Here is an 18,741-nt window from a genome sequence, read left to right as displayed (position 1 = left end):
AAACCGCTATTAGATTTGTATGAATTATCGGGTTAGTAATATCATGAACGATCCTGTTTTATTTTAAAAGTTATTAAACTTTTAAAATTTTATTTAAATTTCTTTATTTAATATTGTTTTCTGGCAAACATTTCCCGCCATTTTTTACTTTTCCGTTTATATTTTTGTTGACTTGATGTTGGCAATGCCGTCAGTGCTGCCAATAACCGGCTAGTTTGTTTTGACAGTTCATGCATAACAGCTGTTACTTACAGGTTATGTAAAATTAATAATAACCAAAAGAACGGCCTGCAATTTTGTGAACTATTTATTAAATAAAAGATTATTAATATATAAAAAATGGTATCACCAACCCTGCCTCTGCTTGTAAGGACCCGTGGTCCCGATGAATTTTGGCGCAAGAGGAAAATCTTCAAATTGGCAGCGGTAATAAAAATCTTAATGTTTATTTCATTCATGATTTTCACATTGCCTTCCCATTCCCCTTCTGTAGCATTATCGTGGCCGTCGCCGTAATGTTTATTCCATTACCATTAAAAATGTCCACCGCGCCTTGGTCTACGCCACCAAGGGACGCAAATTGAAGAAATTGGATATGAAAGAGGTATGTTTGCCAACATTTATTTTAATAATTATTAATTGGAATTTCTAAATTAATGTGTGTGTGTGTATGTTTTGTTTTTGTAGTTATGGGATACCAGACTGCAGGCCGGCTGTGAACAATATGGCATTTCAATTGAAACTTTCAAAGATTGCTTGGCCAGAAATAATATTTTGTTAAATAGGTAAGAAATACGATTATTGTGGAAACGGATATTATTGCAATGTTAATGGCCATAGAAGTACCCAAAGTTCTGATTTTTATTTCTCAGAGATACTCCAAAATAGTGTTGAGTTATGTGTAGCTGTGAAAGTACACAAGATAACATCTGCAATTGTTAGACAATACAAAACCGAATTACCTCTTAAACAATCCGATTCTGAATAGCCCAAATACTTTCAAATCAGTCCCATCCATCTTCGGTCTGCTATAATAACATCAACAGTCGATTTATCTGCATATCCATTCGACTGTTTTTATAAAGTCTATGGTGAAAGCTGCTCTTATATTATAGGAGCATATTGAATTTTCATATCTTAGAAATATTTTAATAGTCCGCAATATTTATATATTTATTATATATTATTATATATATTGTGGATTTCAATTGAATCGTAATAACTGTAGCCATTTATGGCTTGTTCGTATTAACATTTGAGAAAGTATTGCATTCTCAATCTACTTTGAATTGACTCGCAGCTACAATCGACCAGAGCATGGTCGAATTCCTAAAAAAAAACCACCACACATCCACGATAATGGATCACGTTTTGTTGTTTATAATTTATAGAAACAAACGGTTGAAGGAAAAGGAAAATTTATTAATTAGGAAATCGGAGAGCTGGAGAAATTGTGCCACCTTTATTGGCTTTAGCCATAAGTCTATAGGCGATAGACTTGCAGGCTCGGACAGACAATTGAATAGATGGTGTGTGTGGTGAGGGATTTGTTGGCAGGAGGGGCACCTGTTTAGGTTTCTGGGGACAATGCGCTCTCGATATGAGTTGAAAACATTGCTGTATCCGGACCTTAGTTGTGATAGAATCTCCGAAATTGCAGGAGGATGTTGTAGAAGGACGTATTGCATCTGTAGCCATTTCGGAGACGGCCACGGACTTCATCGCGTTCGCTATCGACAATCTGTTGACGTGCGATGGAATGACGGATGTATCGCGGAGGTGGATCTGCCATCACTGTATGATGGTTCTTATGACACGACAGATGGCATGCCAGCAGGAACTGTCTAGTCAACAACACATTATGGTGTCTGACTTACGGCATCCTGGTCTCCTCATGGAGGTGATCGACGCTTGTCATCTAGACACAGCCAGTTGCAATTCGGAGTGCATTATTTTGAATTGTTTGCATTGTGTGTCGCCGAGGAAAGAAGTCCAGACTGGTGAAGCATAATTAAGGATGGACTGAACTATGGCATTATATGTTGTTGTAGGTTTTACATAATGGGCTAAGGTCTTATATGTCGTTGGAACTTATCGGTCCACTTCTTCTAGTCACTTCCCCCAAAAACATTCAAACATATATTTATATTGAGAAACCTCTTCCACAGATGAACTATTTGATAAAAACGAATAATAAAACCAGTGTTTAATAATTCTGTATACACCGCAAAAAATATGCTAGGGGTATGCATCTACCGGCAACGCCGATTAAAACTTTTATACCCTTCACCACACTGTGGTGAATTGGATGAAATTTGGCACAGCCCCTATTGAAATTGGAGAAAATCGGTTCAGATTTAGATATAGTTCCCATATATATTTTCGTCCGATTTTATCTAAAAAATTTTGCACTGCGTACTGAATTAAAACGTATGGAATTGAAACTAGGATAGAGTATTTGAAGTTTAATTGAAATCAGAACAGATATAGGTATAGCTCCCATAAATAGCTTCGTCCGATTTTATGTAAATGGTGCAACAAACTCCCAATTGTTGTCCGGTTTTGACGAAATTTCGCATAACGTATGAAATTATGACTAGAAAAGAGTGTGTTAATTTTCATTGAAATCGGATCAGATATAGATATAGCTACCATATATAGCTTCAACCGATTTTATGTAAATAGTGCATCTCTTGTATGTACCCAAAGTGGTGAAGGGTATCATATAGTCGGATCCGTCCGACTTTTTATTTTTCCTTAATTGTTTAAATTATTTTGGTAATCTTAATTATCGTACCGATGTATTCATCTTTCAAAGAGCTATCCAATGACATCGCGTTCGAAAATTGGTAGAGAGAAGTTTGAGCTTATTTTTACTCTTATCGAATTTTTCCCATTCTGTCACCAGGAGCACCACCCGATTCATCTCTGTTGATTGTTTCCCTTACGGACAACTTTCAATTGAGAGCTCTCATTTAATCAATCGGTTCAAATGAGATAGAGGGCATTTCGAATTTAAAGAGGTGCCTTTTTAAACTAATGTTTGCCGTTTTCACAGTTTTTAATTCAAAAACGTTCCCCTAACTACTTTTTTAATTGATTTCATCAGGTTTTGGTTTCATATATAATATATACATGCCGTAATATGCAGATTCCCTATCCTTGTTTAATTAAATATCATCATTTCATATGTAATTACGTTGATTTTTTTTAATTTGAATACATCCCAAAAGATTTATTTCTCCCCTACAGAATCTTCTAGAAACCCAAATACATTTTTCGTTAAGAAAATTCTTACTTATTTTCGTATCAAATAAAATATATGTGTCTTTCTTTCATTTTCCAGAAAAGTCCTATCGGATTTGGCCATCTGGGAACCGAGATCATTTGAGGCATTGGTGAATTTGTCTCGTGAAAGAGCTGTCGTTGAAACTCTGCCCGGTCTAAATGAACGTTCGGTTATGAATCAAGTCTATGGGCTGGCCAATTTGAAAATTAAATAAATTTAACTTTATAAGTTTAACCTGTGCTTTAGTATAAGTTGTTGATAAATAAAAAAAAATAAATAAAAAAACACAAATTTTGATTTTTTTCTTTTGTATCAAATAAAATATATGTGTCTTTCTTTCATTTTCCAGAAAAGTCCTATCGGATTTGGCCATCTGGGAACCGAGATCATTTGAGGCATTGGTGAATTTGTCTCGTGAAAGAGCTGTCATTGAAACTCTGCCCGGTCTAAATGAACGTTCGGTTATGAATCAAGTCTATGGGCTGGCCAATTTGAAAATTAAATAAATTTAACTTTATAAGTTTAACCTGTGCTTTAGTATAAGTTGTTGATAAATAAAAAAAAAATAAATAAAAAAACACAAATTTTGATTTTTTTCTTTTGTTTTTCAAAAACAAATAAAGCGTAAAACCGTTTTATTTATCTTCAGGAGAGATATACAAAAATGTACATACACACAAAAATAAATATTACATATTGATGAGGAGTCCTCCTCAACCGGATATTAAAGGATAACAAATTTACCGGTCGTCTCGGCGCACATCAATTGTAACATTATTTGGATATAGTTTTTTGTTATAGATTAATTTACAAACTACTTAATTATTTTTTTAGACAATTCCCTCTCGTAAAAATATAGAGAGAATTGACTAGAAACAAATTAAACGCGATTACATAAAATTAATTAAAATTACAATGAAATGCTCCTCTGTGTTCCATATTTCATGGGGAAGAAGGTGATTTGAAATCTATTCCAATTTGGCCAAAATGTCAGATTCACGGAAAAGCAAATATTCCTTTTTGTCTTCCATTTCGACCTTGGTGCCACCGAATTCAGGCAACAAAATGCGATCACCTTCTTTGACGGCGGGTTTGATGTGTTCACCAGTTTGCTGGAGGAGGAGAAAAGGGAAATTAATAAATAGAACTGGTCGAAATCGGGGTTCAAAGAAATGGAATGTCTTTTCCGTTTTTATACTTACAGCATTACGGGCACCAGGACCAACAGCAATAACTGTGCCTTCCATCATCTTGCCTTGGGCCTTTTCGGGCAAAACAATACCACCCTTGGTGGTGGTCAAAGTTTCGGCACGCTTAACCAAAACGCGGTCCAACATGGGGATAATTCTCTTGATGGCAGACTAGAATTGAACATTTGTACAACAAAAAAAAATCATTAATTTAGTGATAAAGTCCACGTTTTCATTCATTCATTAAACATAATCTTTAATTCAATCTGCTCCTCCAACTCATAATACACCCCACACAATGGTGTACTACCATTATCTCAATATGTTCTAATTGTTTCTATTATTACACAACACCACACATCGAAGAAGACACCGGCTTCTCCCATCCAAATAATTTCATCTTTTATCAGTGCACAAACAGAATTATCGAGAATCTTGAGTTTCCTTTATAAACTTATTTAGTTGTGTTTAATTATTTTTTCAATAACAACTCACCATTGTGTTTATTAGTTGTTATTTCAATTAAACTTTATGAGGTAGTTTAATTCAAAAAAAATGTTCACTTCGCTCGAAGAAACTTCGCGAATTTGCTGAAAAATTTGCACGTGTAACGCAGAGAGTTGTTAACAGCTCGGCTTTTCTCGTGTTAATAATTTGAATTTTTGGGAGAACTTTGCACAAAAGTAAACTTTGGTTACTTTTGAGGCAACTATCGAGTATTTTCTTTTGAATGAATACCAATTACTTAACATCGCAGAAGTTATACTATAAATACAACACTGTGATGTTATCAACACTGTCTGTTATAAGAACGTACGTAGAATGACAAAACACAGGATTCCTTGACACTAGAGTGATGTATCAGAAAAAAAAACATTTTTTTACACGACCTACTGTCAAATGTTATCTAGTAATATTTCTCATGATTGGCAACATTACACATCGAATTCAAGTATAAATTACGAACTTTGACAGTTAATCGAATAGTCAGCTGCGCTAAATTGACTTATCAATTTATTGTGCCATGCACGGTATCTTCCGGCAGAATGAGATTGAGTGTAGGGATTTGGTATGTAATTTCAAATCCAATCCTAAATCTTTTTATGACTGTGTTAATATAAAAAGAAAATCTACGTCAAAACCCACAATTTCGAAATTCAATATTTAGACATTTGAGAATAACTCTGAAATTTCAGAGTGCTTTGCAAATTTTTTTTCGATACAACTTATTCATATTCACCTTGTCAAAATAAAGACACACATAGTTATAAATTATCGACGATAGATCAAATATCTATCCATTTTACACAAAGTCAATATGTTTTTAAAAATCTACGTATTTTAAGATCAATTAAAATTCCGGGTCACATGGCATTCCTAGCATAATTCTGAAGTACTGATCAGATACATTGGCTATCCCTTTAACGCTGTTGCCATTTACATTAATATGTAAGGACTTGTACTATCCCCTACGGCTTTACGATATTCATATATGCCGTTACGTAGATAGAATACAATTAAATCGCCATTACTACTTGTAATGCGGACAGAAAACTTTTTGATAGTCCATGATACAATGTAATTGAATATACAAATTTATCCTATCTTCTATATAACGTAGCTGTTTGGGGAGTAGGCGAATTGCTACGCATTATATACACATTTGTATACCTTTAGTTATATTACTTAGGTGGAAATACACACATTAAGGTGGTCATAGAAATAAGGGGCTTAGTCCCATGTATTTATGCACGAAATACATTTAAGGACTTATTTCAGTAGGGTTTGAGCAAAACAAATTATCTGTACTATTTTTCATCCCAATTGAATAATAATTACGACCAGTATTTTATTTAAGGGGATCCCCCCCCCATTCTCGGGGTCAAAATTTTTGTTGATATAATTCGTATCTACCCTGATAAAAAGAATGTCTCTACAAAATTTCAAGTGAAAATCTCAAGAACTCTTGAAGATATATCCGATTTATTGTGTCAGCATCAAGTGACGGCTGAAGGGTTTCTCAAACTTTAAACGCGTTTTTCTCTAAACATTTTTATGTGAATGGCGGGCACGATAACTCAAAAACTAATAATCCAATCGGTTCCAAATTTTGCAACGTTTCTCTGGGAGTGCATAGCTCTCGTATGAACTAGGATAAAGCCAATCGGTGAAGATCTTCCTAATTTTTTAAATTGGTTTTTGGTAAAAAATCGGCGATTTTCCAAAAATATTTTTTCAAAGGTCCACCATTTTGTTAATTTAAGAGCGATGTCAATAATCCTAGTTCATACGAGAGCCAGACATGTACTCTTTCTAACACCGTTGGAATTTTCGGATTCCGATGTTCCAGTGAGGAGTTATCATGCCCGCCATCAAAAATAAGGACTTTTCTTTAATTACAAAAAAAACAACAAAACAACAACAAAAATTTTTTGTAAATTATTGTTCTTCTATTTTAAATCTTCAATTATATATGTGCAAAGTTACAAACCTTAGCAAGCATTAGTATTGATTTACCAGCCCATTGAAAATCTTGAAAAATTAAAATCGAGAATGGGTGGGGTTCCCTTAAGAAAACATCTGAATAGTAGGGATGATACATTTTCATATAAGACGTAAACATACGCCTCAAACACAAACAATTTTTACTTGTTTTTATTAATATTGTAATTATTTTTGTTTTTATTTCAGATTAACAAATATAACAAACAATCAAAATTTAGATATTTATTAATTCATATTTAATTCAAAATATTTGTAAATTAAATTGTTTTGTTAAGATTTTATTATTAAAAAATAAATGAATGAAATAAATTTATTTAACTTCTATCCAATCGTGTTTCCCTTCATTATTGAAGTATTCTTGTGGAATTATTTCAGCGTTTCCCTTTCGGGGATTATATGCGGAATCCACTTCACTTTCATTGACTATGTTTCGTCGTGTTCTAGCAAAAAGTTGCGTAAATCACCGCAATCAAATGTTATCGCTTGCACATTCTCAACTCGTAAGTTCATTGGCGATAAAAAAACTCGGAATCTATTCGCAAGAATTCCGAAATCATGCTCTACAACATGTCTTTCTCGAGAGAGTCTTGCATTGAATGTTTGTTTTTCCCTAGAGTTTGTGTGGTATGGATATGGTTTCAATAAATGTGTTTGCATCGGAAAAGCATTGTCTCCCACTACCACATATGGAAGGCACCGGTCTTTACCCACCACTGAGTTCATAGGTATTTCTTTTCCTTCCATCAACCCTCTTCTCAATTTACTTTGCAGAAACAGCCCAGCATCATTACCAAGGCCATTGCAACCTATACCGACGAAAATAAATTTGCAATTGGCATCAACTAGGGCCATCAAGATAATGGTGTTTGCCCTTTATAGTTATGGTAGAATGCACCACCTTTTCGTAGTGGTCTAAAGGTAATATGCTTTCCGTATATTGCACCTAGGCAGTTTGGGAATTTCCATTTTATGGAAGAATAGATTTGGTTCGATGGAACTTTTTTTCCTTAGTCTTGATTTAGATTAGGCGAGTTTATTTGCGGCAAGTCTTTGTTTGTAGGAGAGAGGGGCCAGGGGAATAGAAATGAAAAAAAATTGCTCGTACTGACAATTTTCTGGCAATTCGTTTTGTGTATTTCGTATTTGTTGACATTTTATATAGATTTAAATGTAAAAAAACAACAAATAGAAAAATATTTCGGAAACCGAATTGCCTTGTATAAACGCATGAAGCAAGCACCACAAAAAAAAATCACCTAATCTAAATCAGGAAATATATTCGCAGAATCTTGAAATTTTTGACACTCCAACAGAGATATATTTTTAATAAAAACTTATTTTTTATGATTTTGTATTTTATTTTTGATTTATGAATATTTCTTTAATAAATACTGATGATAAAATCGAATATTTTTATATTTATTTCATTAATTTAAACTATTGTCTATTCTAAACGTTATTATACTAACTAGTTGCATTACCAAAAAAGAAAAACACTCACGTTTCTCCACCCACCGACAATACGATCTGGCAACACTGCGGTTACATGATGAGTACCAGTTGCTCAAATAACCATATTGTTGACAACACTCATATTTTGAAGTTTATAAACTATCACACGTGTTTGAGAACGTGAAGTGCTGTTAAAATAAAATATCTCCACATTTTCTGAATAAAAATCCTAAAAAAATGGGCAAAATCAAGACTGAACCTTTGGATGATACCACCAGCGAAGTTTTAAATGTAACCAATGTCAGTGTAAAGGAGGAGGATACCTACGATGATAAGCTGAAATATGTGAATGCCATTTCACAGCCAATGGCCTCCAAGAAGATTGCCAAGAAGTGCTACAAACTCATCAAGAAGGCCATGAAACATAAGACATATTTGAGGAATGGTCTGAAGGATGTACAGACACGTTTGCGTAAAGGTGAAACTGGGTATGTATGATGAGAAATGAGGTAGAAAGTAATTGGAGGGCATCATATTTACTTATTGGTATTCTTTTTAGATTGGTCATCTTTGCCGGAGATGTGACACCCATCGATATCATGTGCCACTTGCCAGCAGTGTGTGAAGAAAAAGGCATCCCATATGTATATACTCCTAGCCGTGCTGATTTGGGTGCCGCCATGGGTGTTAGACGGGGTACAGTTGCCCTATTGGTGCGAGAAAATGAAGACTACAAAGATTTGTATGATGAAGTTAAGCAAGATATTTCCACATTATATGTTCCATTGTAGGCTGAACATAGCACAAAATCCAAAATAGTTTCTTTAGTTTGTTAAGCAATATGTTAAGAGATTTTTATAAGAAATATATAAAAAATCAAGTTTTAGAAATATAACTACAAAACCCAAAAAAAGAAGAAATCGCATTTTTAATCATATTTTTCCAAACAGTCGCCATGTGGGTAAATCGAAACAACAAAGTGGGGATTTTTTTTTAGTTTGTCCCTTAGGGATCTTTTTTGTTTTATTATTTTTTATAACCTTTTTCTTTTTGTTTTTTTTTTCTGTTTTCATATAATTTTTAAAAATTTGTTATTTTGTTTTGTTTGCTAAATTACTTTTGAAATACATACATAATATATACTTTACTCCATTTGTTTATTAATTTTATAATTACATATATAAATTGTTTTACTTTAATTTACTTATTTTTTGTTAAATATTTTTTTTCTTATTTATTTTTTATTATTGTACAATTAAAATTATGTTGCATATAAATGTCTTAGGGTGGAGTGGGAGGGGAGAGGATTGCTTAAAATAATTTAAAAATTTGAGATTGTGTAAGGGAAATTAGGAAAATATATTGGAATTTGGGTAAAACGTGATCAATTTTGTCACCAGCCCAAGTTTTTCTTCTGAAAAAATATATATTATCTTTCTTATAAAACCAAACAAGAAAAAAATTACAAAACAAACAAAAAATAAAAAAAAATTGAAAATTTTCCTTTAAAATTTTTTAAAATAAAAAATATGTAAAGAAAATTAATAAACTTTTCTATATAGGAAATTAATCGATAAATTTTCTATAATGAAAATTTTTATTTATTTTCTATAAAACATTTATAAATTTTGCAAAAAAATGAAATTAAATGCAAATCGATAAATTTTATATAAAGAATATTTTTTAAAAATCGATACATTTTCCACAAGGAAAATTAGTGCATAATTTTTTTATTAAGAAAATTTTCTACAAATAATATTTATAAACCGATAACAATTTTATAAAAAAATTGCAATCAGTAGTTTTTTCACAAAGAAAAAATTTAAATAAATATTTTTTCAATTTCTATTTCGAGATATCTATCAATAAAGAAATTTTATAACAATCAAATATATTTAAAATTTGAAAATTGATAAATCCATAAATTTTTTATTACGAAAATTTGTATAAATCGATCATTTATAAAGAAAATTATTTCATCGATACGGAAATTAGTATAAATCTATAAATAGCAAATAAATCGATTACTTAAATTTCTTAATAAAAAAATAAAGATTAATATTGCAAATTTTCTCAATAGAACATTTGCCGATTAATACATTTTCTCTATAGAAATTTTATCGATTAATAAATTGTTTCTGCCAAATTTTTATCCATAAAAAATGTTTAAAAAAAATTCGTGATGTGAAATTTATCGACAAATATATTTCTATCGATATATATTCTTTCCTCATAGAAAATTTATCGATATATACATTTTCCTTATAGAAATTTTATCGGTAAATTTTTTATAAAGAAAATGTATTTATCGATAAATTTTCAATAAAGTAAATAAATTTATCGATAAATTTCCTAAAAAAAAAATGATGGATAAATTTTCCGTAAAAAAATCTTTTATAAATATTTTCAAAATCGAAAATATATCGGTATAAAAGTTATGTGAAATTTATCGATAAATAAATGTCTATCGATATATATTCTTTTCTCATCGAAAATTTATCGATATGTATTTTTCATAGATATATCGATATATACATTTTCCTTATAAAAAATGTATAAAAAATCGATAACTTTTCTATTAAGAAAATGTATTTATCGATAATTTTTTATAAAGAAAATTTATTTATCGATAAATTTTCTATAAAGAAAATATTCCTATCGATAAATTTTCTAAAAAGAAAATTTCCTTATCGAAAAATGTTCTATAAAAAAATTATTTAACGATAAATTTTCTCTAAAGAAATTTATTTATCGATAAATTTTCTATAAAGAAAATTTATTTATAGAAAATTTATTTATAGATAAATTTTCTATGAATAAAATTTATTAATCGATAAATTTTCTTTGATAAAATGTATTTATCTAAAACTTCTATGAAGAAAATTTATTTATCGATAAATTTTCTATAAAAAATGTATTTATCGATTTTTAAAAACTAAATTTATTCATCGATCAATTATATAAATTTATTAATCGATAAATCTTCTATAGAGTAAATTTATTTATCGATCAATTTTCAATATAGAAAACGTATTTATAGATATATTTTATATAGACAAAATTTACTTATCGATAAATATTCTATACGGAAAATTTATTTATCTATATATATTCTCTATAAAGAGAATTATTTATCGATACATTTTCTATAAATAAAATTTATCGATATATTTTCTATAAAGAATATTTATAAATAGACGACAATTATTTATGGATTTCTATAAATTTTATCAATAGAAAACTTTCGATTAATTTATAAATTTTGTCTATATAAAATATATATATCGATTTATGTACATATAAAAAATCGGTATAGATACTTATTTTCTTTAAATTAATCGATTTATAAATTCATCGATAATTAATTTTCTTTATAGACATTTTTTCATAATTTTGATAGTTTTCTACAGAATTTGTGTCGATTTAAATTTTATCACAGACAATTTGTCGTCCTTTAAATTTTCCTAATAAATATATCATTTATCAATTATAAAAACTAATTATCAATTATTTGCTAAAAATCCTTTTTCGAAAAAATGTTTAAGAAAACAAGAGAAACATTTTCTTTGTTGAAAATGAAAAATCTAAACCTAAACAGATTTAGGTTTTGGATACATAATTTCCAAAATAATTCAACAGACTGGGTGGTGAATTTTAAAATTCTCTAAGTGTAATTGTTTACTTAATGTTTTTTTCCTGTTTACTTTTGTTTTCAACGAAAAAATAAAATATAAAAGTGAATTCATAATGTTTTTTTTTTTGTATTTGTATATATTTTAAATATTTTTTTTTTTAATTTTTTAAATATATTTTCGATATATTTTTGTTTTACATAAGCTTAATTGGTAAATTGTTTTAATGATTGGTTGTTTTTTAATCGGTTTTTTATTTTACTTTTAGTAAATGACAATTTAAAATTTCTTCTTAAATTTTTTGTTTTAATTATATATATTTACTGAATATATTAATAAAAAGCATAATAATAATTAATGATGATAATAATCATAATATAATAGTATTTAATAATTATAAAACAATGTAGTAAATAATAAACACTATTTAAAAAATATGTATGTTTTTGTTTTCTTGATAAGTTATAATTAATGTTCTATATATAATATAATAGTTTATTTTTTGTTTGTTAGTTTTATTTATTTTTTGTTTATTTTTGCATACATATACATATAAAAAGTTTTTGTTTTTTGTAATTTTTTGTTTGATTTTTTTCAATGTTTTTTTTTAAGTAATAAAATATTTATAAATTAAATTATTACAATAAATGTGTGTATTTAATTTGTTTATATTCTATATATAATAAATTTTCTTTTGTCTAAAAACTAATACAAATAATATTTATATAGATATTTATTTATATTTTTCGTTTTTTTGTTTGTTTTTTTTTTCTTTTTATGAAAATGAATTTTTATTATTTGCAAAAAAAAAAAAAGAAATAAAAACATGTTTTTGTAGTGAAATTTTGTTTTTGATTAAATCAAATAACTGGCTAATAAATTAGATTTAACCAAAAAGAAAAAATGTGAGAAAGAAAAGTGGGAAAATTTGATTGGAAACGACGCATATATCTTTTTGGGAAAATGTTCTATGAAGAATCGATTAATACTTAAATATTGAACATGGAGAAATTATTAAAATTTTATGTAGAAATATTTATAAATCAATAAATTTTTTACAGAAAAATGTATAAATCGATAAATTTTCTATAGAAAACTCTAAAAATCGATAAATTTTCTATTTAAAAATTTATAAATCGATAAATGTTCTCTAAGAAAATTTATAAGTCGATAAATTTTCTATAAGAAAATTTATAAATCGATAAATTTTCTATAAGAAAATGTATAAATCGATAAATTTTCTATAAGAAAATTTATAAATCGATAAATTTTCTATAAGAAAATTTATAAATCGATAAATTTTCTATAAGAAAATTTATAAATCGATAAATTTTCTATAAGAAAATTTATAAATCGATAATTTTTCTTTAAGAAAAAATTTTCCATATTTTTTAATTTATCGATTTATAATTTTTTTTGTAGAAAATTTATTAATTTAATTTATGTATAAATAAATTTTCTATAAATTAATTTATAAATCGATAATTTTCTATAAGAAAATTTAAAAATCGATAAATTTTCTGCAGAAAAAAATTATAAAACAATAAATTTTCTGTGTATTTTACAAATCGATACATTTTCTGTGATTGATTTATAAACCGATAAATATTTTAGAGACAAATTTGCAAATCGATAATTATTCTATAAACATATTATAAATCTATAAATTTTCTGTAAGTCAATACATTTTTGTAGAAAAATGTAAAAGTCGATAATTTTTCTATAGAAATATATATAAATCGATAACTTTTTTATAAAAAAATAAATCGATAAAAAATGTATCAATTTATATAAATTTTCTTAATAGACAGTGTATATAAATCGATAAATAAATTTTCTTAATAGGAAATTTATCGATTTTATAAATTTTCTAAATAGATAATTTATCGATTTATATAAATTTTCTTAATAGAATGTTTATATAGATCTATAAATAAATGTTCTTAATAGAAAATTTATCGATTATATAAATTCTCTTAATAGAAAATTTATCGATTATATAAATTTTCTTAATAGAAAATTATCGATTAATATAAATTTCCTTAATAGAACATTAATCGATTATATAAATTTTCCTAATAGAACTTTTATTGATTATATATATTTTATTAATAGAAAATTTATCGATTATATAAATTTCCTAATAGAACATATATCGGTATATAAAAAAATATATCGATTATAAAAATTTATCGGTTATATAAACGTTCTTAATAAAAAAAATATCAATTATAAAAATCGATACATTTTATAGAAAATTAATCGATTTACATAAATCTTCTTTAATTTATCGATTTATAAAAATTTTCTTTATATACAATTTATCGAGTTATAAAATATCGAATCAATAATTTTTTTACAGAATTTTTTCTCTAAATGGCTATTTTTAAAAATCGATAATAACGAGGCAGAAAATACTTAACGGAGTTTTAAATTGGAAGAAGCTAAATTTTAACTTTTGGGGACCTTAATTTGATGTAATTATAACATTTCACACAAGCACAATGGATGGTCTTCTTTGGAAGAAGGCCTTTTGGTCTTCTATGGAATTCGATTGAAAATACCTTTTTAGAGTTTATAGAACGATTTCTGGTCATCTATCGAAGAAAACCTTTTGGTCCACCTATAGAAGGAGACCTTCTGACCATCTGAAGTAGGCCATTTTGGTCACCTATAGAAGAAGACCTTCTGGCCATCTGAAGAAGGCCGTTTTGGTCACCTATAGAAGAAGACCTTCAAAATCCCGTTTTGGCCATCTAAAGAGGAAAAAGACAGAAAATTCAATTCAAATATAAAATTTCACTATTTCTGATATAAATTATAAATACCAAATATAACGAAAAAAATAGAGAGACAGGTTCGCAGGATTGAATTACAAAAGTTGAACAATTGAAGTAGTTCGCTTAAAGCGAATTTTACAACATAAGGGTAAGTTTTGTGTTATTTGATTTTTTTTTTATTTTTTTGTCTATAATTAGTAGCCAAAATAAATGTAGGTTTTACCAAAACATAAATACCTGGCCAACTGTTTTCAAAAACATTTTTGCCAAAATTGCATTCATCAAAGAATGGGGAGGAGGGTGTTGTTTGGTTTTAGGGTTCATTTTCAAACTACTATCGTCTTCTTAATTCTTTTTTTATTTTACATATTAAGTATGTTTTTTTTAAATATTTTTCATAGTTTTTTTAATAGTTTTATTAAAAATGTATGTTTATTTTAATTTGTTTGTTGTATCATAGTTTTTATTTTTTCAGTTTTTTTTTTTTATTTTTGTATTTGTTGTTTATTTTTAATATTATTTTGTGTTAATTATATAGCTTAGATTATGTAAAAAGAGTCCTATATTTAAGTTCACAATAAAAATCTTATACATACAATATATATAAATTTTATATAACTTTTTCTGTTTTTTTTTCAAATATTACTTCCATTTTGTTTGTTTTTTGTTTTCATACATTTATAATTAATTTACAAAGTTTGCAAAATTGTTTTTTTTTTTGTTTTTCTATTTTTTTTATGATAACATGATTTGTGTTTGTTTCTATAAAATATTTTTTATACATTTATATATATATTTTTTTCTTTATAATATTATTAAATATATTTTTATTTATATGTATATATAAAAAACTCAAAATAGCTTTTAGAGAGTTTTTTTGTATTTTTCTTTTTTTTTGTTAGCAAAAATATTTATATCTATTATAATTCTAAAGGGGGTTTGTTTTTTTTAATTAGCTTTTTTGAATTTTTTCTTGTGTTCTTTTTTTTTTTGATTTTTTTGTTTTTGCTTTTTTTGTTGTTAGAAACAAAGTTAAGAGATTTTCTAAAATAAGGAAAAAACAATGTCTAGAGTTAATTTTAATATTATTTTAAATATTCTCAGCCAATTTTTTTCCTGTAAGAAATTTATTTACATAAAATTTTTTATAGGAGCATTTGTATATCAATAGATTTCCTTATAAAAAAATTCATAAATCAATAAACTTCCTATAAAGAAATTTATGAATCGATACCTTTTCCCCAGAAAAATATAAATCGACAAATTTCTATTTCTATATTAAAAATCGGTAAAAATTCATTAATCGACAAATTTCTCACAACAAAATTTTTGTAAATCAATAAATTTCCTATAAATAAATTCCAATAAGAACGTTGATAATAAATGATAATATATAAATTGATAAAGTTCCTACAAGAAAATTTATAGAATTTCATTGATTGATACATTTTTATAAGAAATTTATCGATTAATATATATTCTTAATGAATAAATGTTCTTATTAGAACTTTATAGATTAATACATTTTTATAAGAAAGTTATCGATTAGAATAAATGTTTTTATTAGAATTTTATTGATTGATGTATCAATGTGTTCTTATTAGGATTTTATTGATTGATACATTTTATACGAAATTTATCGATTAATACAATGTTCTTATTAGAATTTTATTGATTGATTTTAATAAGAAATTTATCGATTAACATATATTCTTAATAAGAATAAATGTTCTTATTTGAATTTTATTGATTGATACATCATTGATACATTATATTAATCAAAAAAAAAGTCGATCAATAAAATTCTAATAAGAACATTTATTCTAATACATTTCCGATAAGATAAATTTCCAATAAGAAAATTAATAAATCAATAAATTTCCAACAAGAAAACTAATAAATTTCCAGTAAGAAAATTTTCTAGTAAAAAATTGAAAAAATCGATAAATAAATTTCATAAACATCAGGATTTGTTTTAGAAAATTTTGAAATATAATAAATATCAGAAATTGTTTCCAATACCTCTAAATTGTGTACTTCGAACTTTTCAATATTTGCTTGGAAAACTTGAAAATTTGTAAAAAAATGAATAATTGTCCAAAATTATTTCTGAATATTAAAATGAAACTCTTTGAAAGTGGTGGCTAATCAAGAGAAGGAAAATACCCCCTTTTAAATTGGTAAAAAAAACTTGAAAATTTTTAAAACAAAGATAATTTTTCAAAATTATTTGTGAATATTAAAATAAAACTCCTCTTTGGAAGAGGTAAGATAAGGAAAATACCCTCTTTATAATTGTTGCGAAGTATTTCGCTTAAAGAAGACATCGGGGATTCCATGGAGTAGGTCCGTATTCAATTTTGTAAGGTTTTTTTTTATTTTACATATTAACTACAAACTACAAACTGGAAAATTCCCCCCAATGATCGATGAGAAACATGCATAGATATCACAATGATCAAAGATATAATCGGACAAGCACTGTAATATAATCCAATTATTTAAGCATTGCTTTACGATCTGAAAGGAGTTGAATTCCAAACGAATAAGAAATGTCGCCTCATAATGCCTCCGGGAATGATGCTATGGACGAATATAAATGTAATCGATTGAGCTGTTCCTTTCCACAGCAATAGGTTCAGAAAGCCACCCTTAGGGGACTAGTTGGTAAATTCAGAACATAATCGATTTGTCAATTTCGGAGTCTCTGAAAATAGGACAGTTATTTGAAAGGTTTCAAATTGGTGCGCTCGAATATTTTTTTCTTGCCCAATTGGTGGAGACTGGCGCTAAAATCTTCAAATTCCAAGCAAATTCAATCATAATAACATTTTTGTGTTAAAAAAAAAGTTAATGAAATATAGGAAATATATTTTGGCAGTGTTTAAAAAAAGCTCATATATAAGAAACAAATCTAATCGTAGACTTTTTTTAATATTTTAAAAAATTTCTTAACTTTGTTTCAACAAAAAAATAATATATATATATATTTTTTTAAATTTACTTGTTTTGGATGTGCATACTTTTTTGTTTGTTTTGTTTTTAAAAAATAATATATAAACTTAAATTATTGAAAACGTTTTTTTTAATTTTTTTATGTTTTTTCGATATTGTTTTTTTTTAATTCTATACTAAATATTAATTAAATAGCTAAATAAGTTGTTTTTTTAAATTAATCCATAATCAAAAAAAAATTATATGTATATTTATATATATATATAGAAAAGAGAACATTCAAAATAGAAAAATAAAATATCAAGTCATTGTCCCGCCATGGGGAGGGACATTGACCAGTTACAACAACAAAACAAAAGGTTCAAGGTTTAAGGCTTTTGTCTTTTGGTAAGCAGGGGGTGTGCGTACACCCAAATACAAAAACTTTATTTTAAAGTTTTGAGAAAACATTACTTTTCGTTTTTTGCTATATATAGATATGAGTACAATATGAAAATATACAACAAAATAAGAGAGATGGGTGTAATTTTTAAATAATTTCAAACAAATGGGCTAAGCGCACTAAACTAAAATAATAATTTAAAGCTAAACTTATAGAACAAAATCCATGTGTGTGTTTTTTGTTTCGTTTTCGTTTTTTTTTTTTATAAATTGCCAAACAAATACTAATTTCTATCACTTTTTCGTTTCTTGTATTACGCGGTTCTGTTCTAGCCTCCCTCTAAGGGATCTTTTTTGTTCCTTTTGCCTAAACTTGTGTGTGTAATTTTTTTATTTTTTTTTGTAAATTAGTTGCTTCTACTTTAAAATAAATATTTTTTGTTGCTCTTCTTCTTCCTGTTATAATCATACATATAATAATTATGCAAAAGCCTTTCCTTTTTTGCCTTTTGGAGTTTATTTTTTTTGTTTTTTTTTTCAATAAAATTTAAATTTAT

General features: G+C 27.0%; 3 protein-coding genes across 3 annotated transcripts; 2 read left to right on the top strand and 1 right to left on the bottom strand.

Moving 5' to 3' along the window:
• Positions 1–315: 315 nt before the first annotated feature.
• LOC133324835 (large ribosomal subunit protein bL20) lies at positions 316–3,504 on the top strand. The gene is made up of 4 exons (XM_061533665.1): positions 316–426; positions 494–604; positions 688–785; positions 3,347–3,504. The coding sequence occupies exons 1-4, from the start codon at positions 340–342 to the stop codon at positions 3,501–3,503; spliced, it is 453 nt and encodes a 150-aa protein (XP_061389649.1). The 5' UTR covers positions 316–339; the 3' UTR covers position 3,504.
• A 749-nt stretch (positions 3,505–4,253) lies between these two features.
• LOC133324834 (10 kDa heat shock protein, mitochondrial) lies at positions 4,254–5,030 on the bottom strand. Its single transcript, XM_061533664.1, has 3 exons — positions 4,975–5,030; positions 4,492–4,650; positions 4,254–4,401 (listed from the first exon to the last, which is right to left on the bottom strand). Exons 1-3 carry the CDS (start codon positions 4,975–4,977, stop codon positions 4,258–4,260), a joined length of 306 nt encoding a protein of 101 aa, XP_061389648.1. The 5' UTR covers positions 4,978–5,030; the 3' UTR covers positions 4,254–4,257.
• A 3,565-nt stretch (positions 5,031–8,595) lies between these two features.
• Positions 8,596–9,332, top strand: LOC133324833 (H/ACA ribonucleoprotein complex subunit 2-like protein). The gene is made up of 2 exons (XM_061533663.1): positions 8,596–8,924; positions 8,996–9,332. Exons 1-2 carry the CDS (start codon positions 8,674–8,676, stop codon positions 9,225–9,227), a joined length of 483 nt encoding a protein of 160 aa, XP_061389647.1. The 5' UTR covers positions 8,596–8,673; the 3' UTR covers positions 9,228–9,332.
• The last annotated feature ends 9,409 nt before the right edge of the window (positions 9,333–18,741 follow it).

The sequence above is a fragment of the Musca vetustissima genome, unplaced genomic scaffold, assembly GCF_032173495.1.
Source record: "Musca vetustissima isolate MV318-11 ecotype Yass unplaced genomic scaffold, APGP_CSIRO_Mvet_v1 utg14330, whole genome shotgun sequence".
Taxonomy (NCBI): Eukaryota; Metazoa; Arthropoda; class Insecta; order Diptera; family Muscidae; genus Musca; species Musca vetustissima.
The sequence above is the reverse complement of the archived record's forward strand: the minus strand, read 5'-3'. Positions and strand labels throughout refer to the sequence as shown.

What these genes read in the sequence shown, in the direction of transcription:
- LOC133324835 (XM_061533665.1), top strand. Translation starts at nt 340, where the DNA reads ATGGTATCACCAACCCTGCCTCTGCTTGTAAGGACCCGTGGTCCCGAT. An exon ending in AAATCTTCAAATTGGCAGCG is followed by an intron (nt 427 to 493) that starts GTAATAAAAATC and finishes CCCCTTCTGTAG; the next exon opens with CATTATCGTGGCCGTCGCCG. An exon ending in AGAAATTGGATATGAAAGAG is followed by an intron (nt 605 to 687) that starts GTATGTTTGCCA and finishes TTGTTTTTGTAG; the next exon opens with TTATGGGATACCAGACTGCA.
- LOC133324834 (XM_061533664.1), bottom strand. An exon ending in GTCCTGGTGCCCGTAATGCT is followed by an intron (nt 4,402 to 4,491) that starts GTAAGTATAAAA and finishes CTCCTCCTCCAG; the next exon opens with CAAACTGGTGAACACATCAA.
- LOC133324833 (XM_061533663.1), top strand. Translation starts at nt 8,674, where the DNA reads ATGGGCAAAATCAAGACTGAACCTTTGGATGATACCACCAGCGAAGTT. An exon ending in TTGCGTAAAGGTGAAACTGG is followed by an intron (nt 8,925 to 8,995) that starts GTATGTATGATG and finishes TATTCTTTTTAG; the next exon opens with ATTGGTCATCTTTGCCGGAG.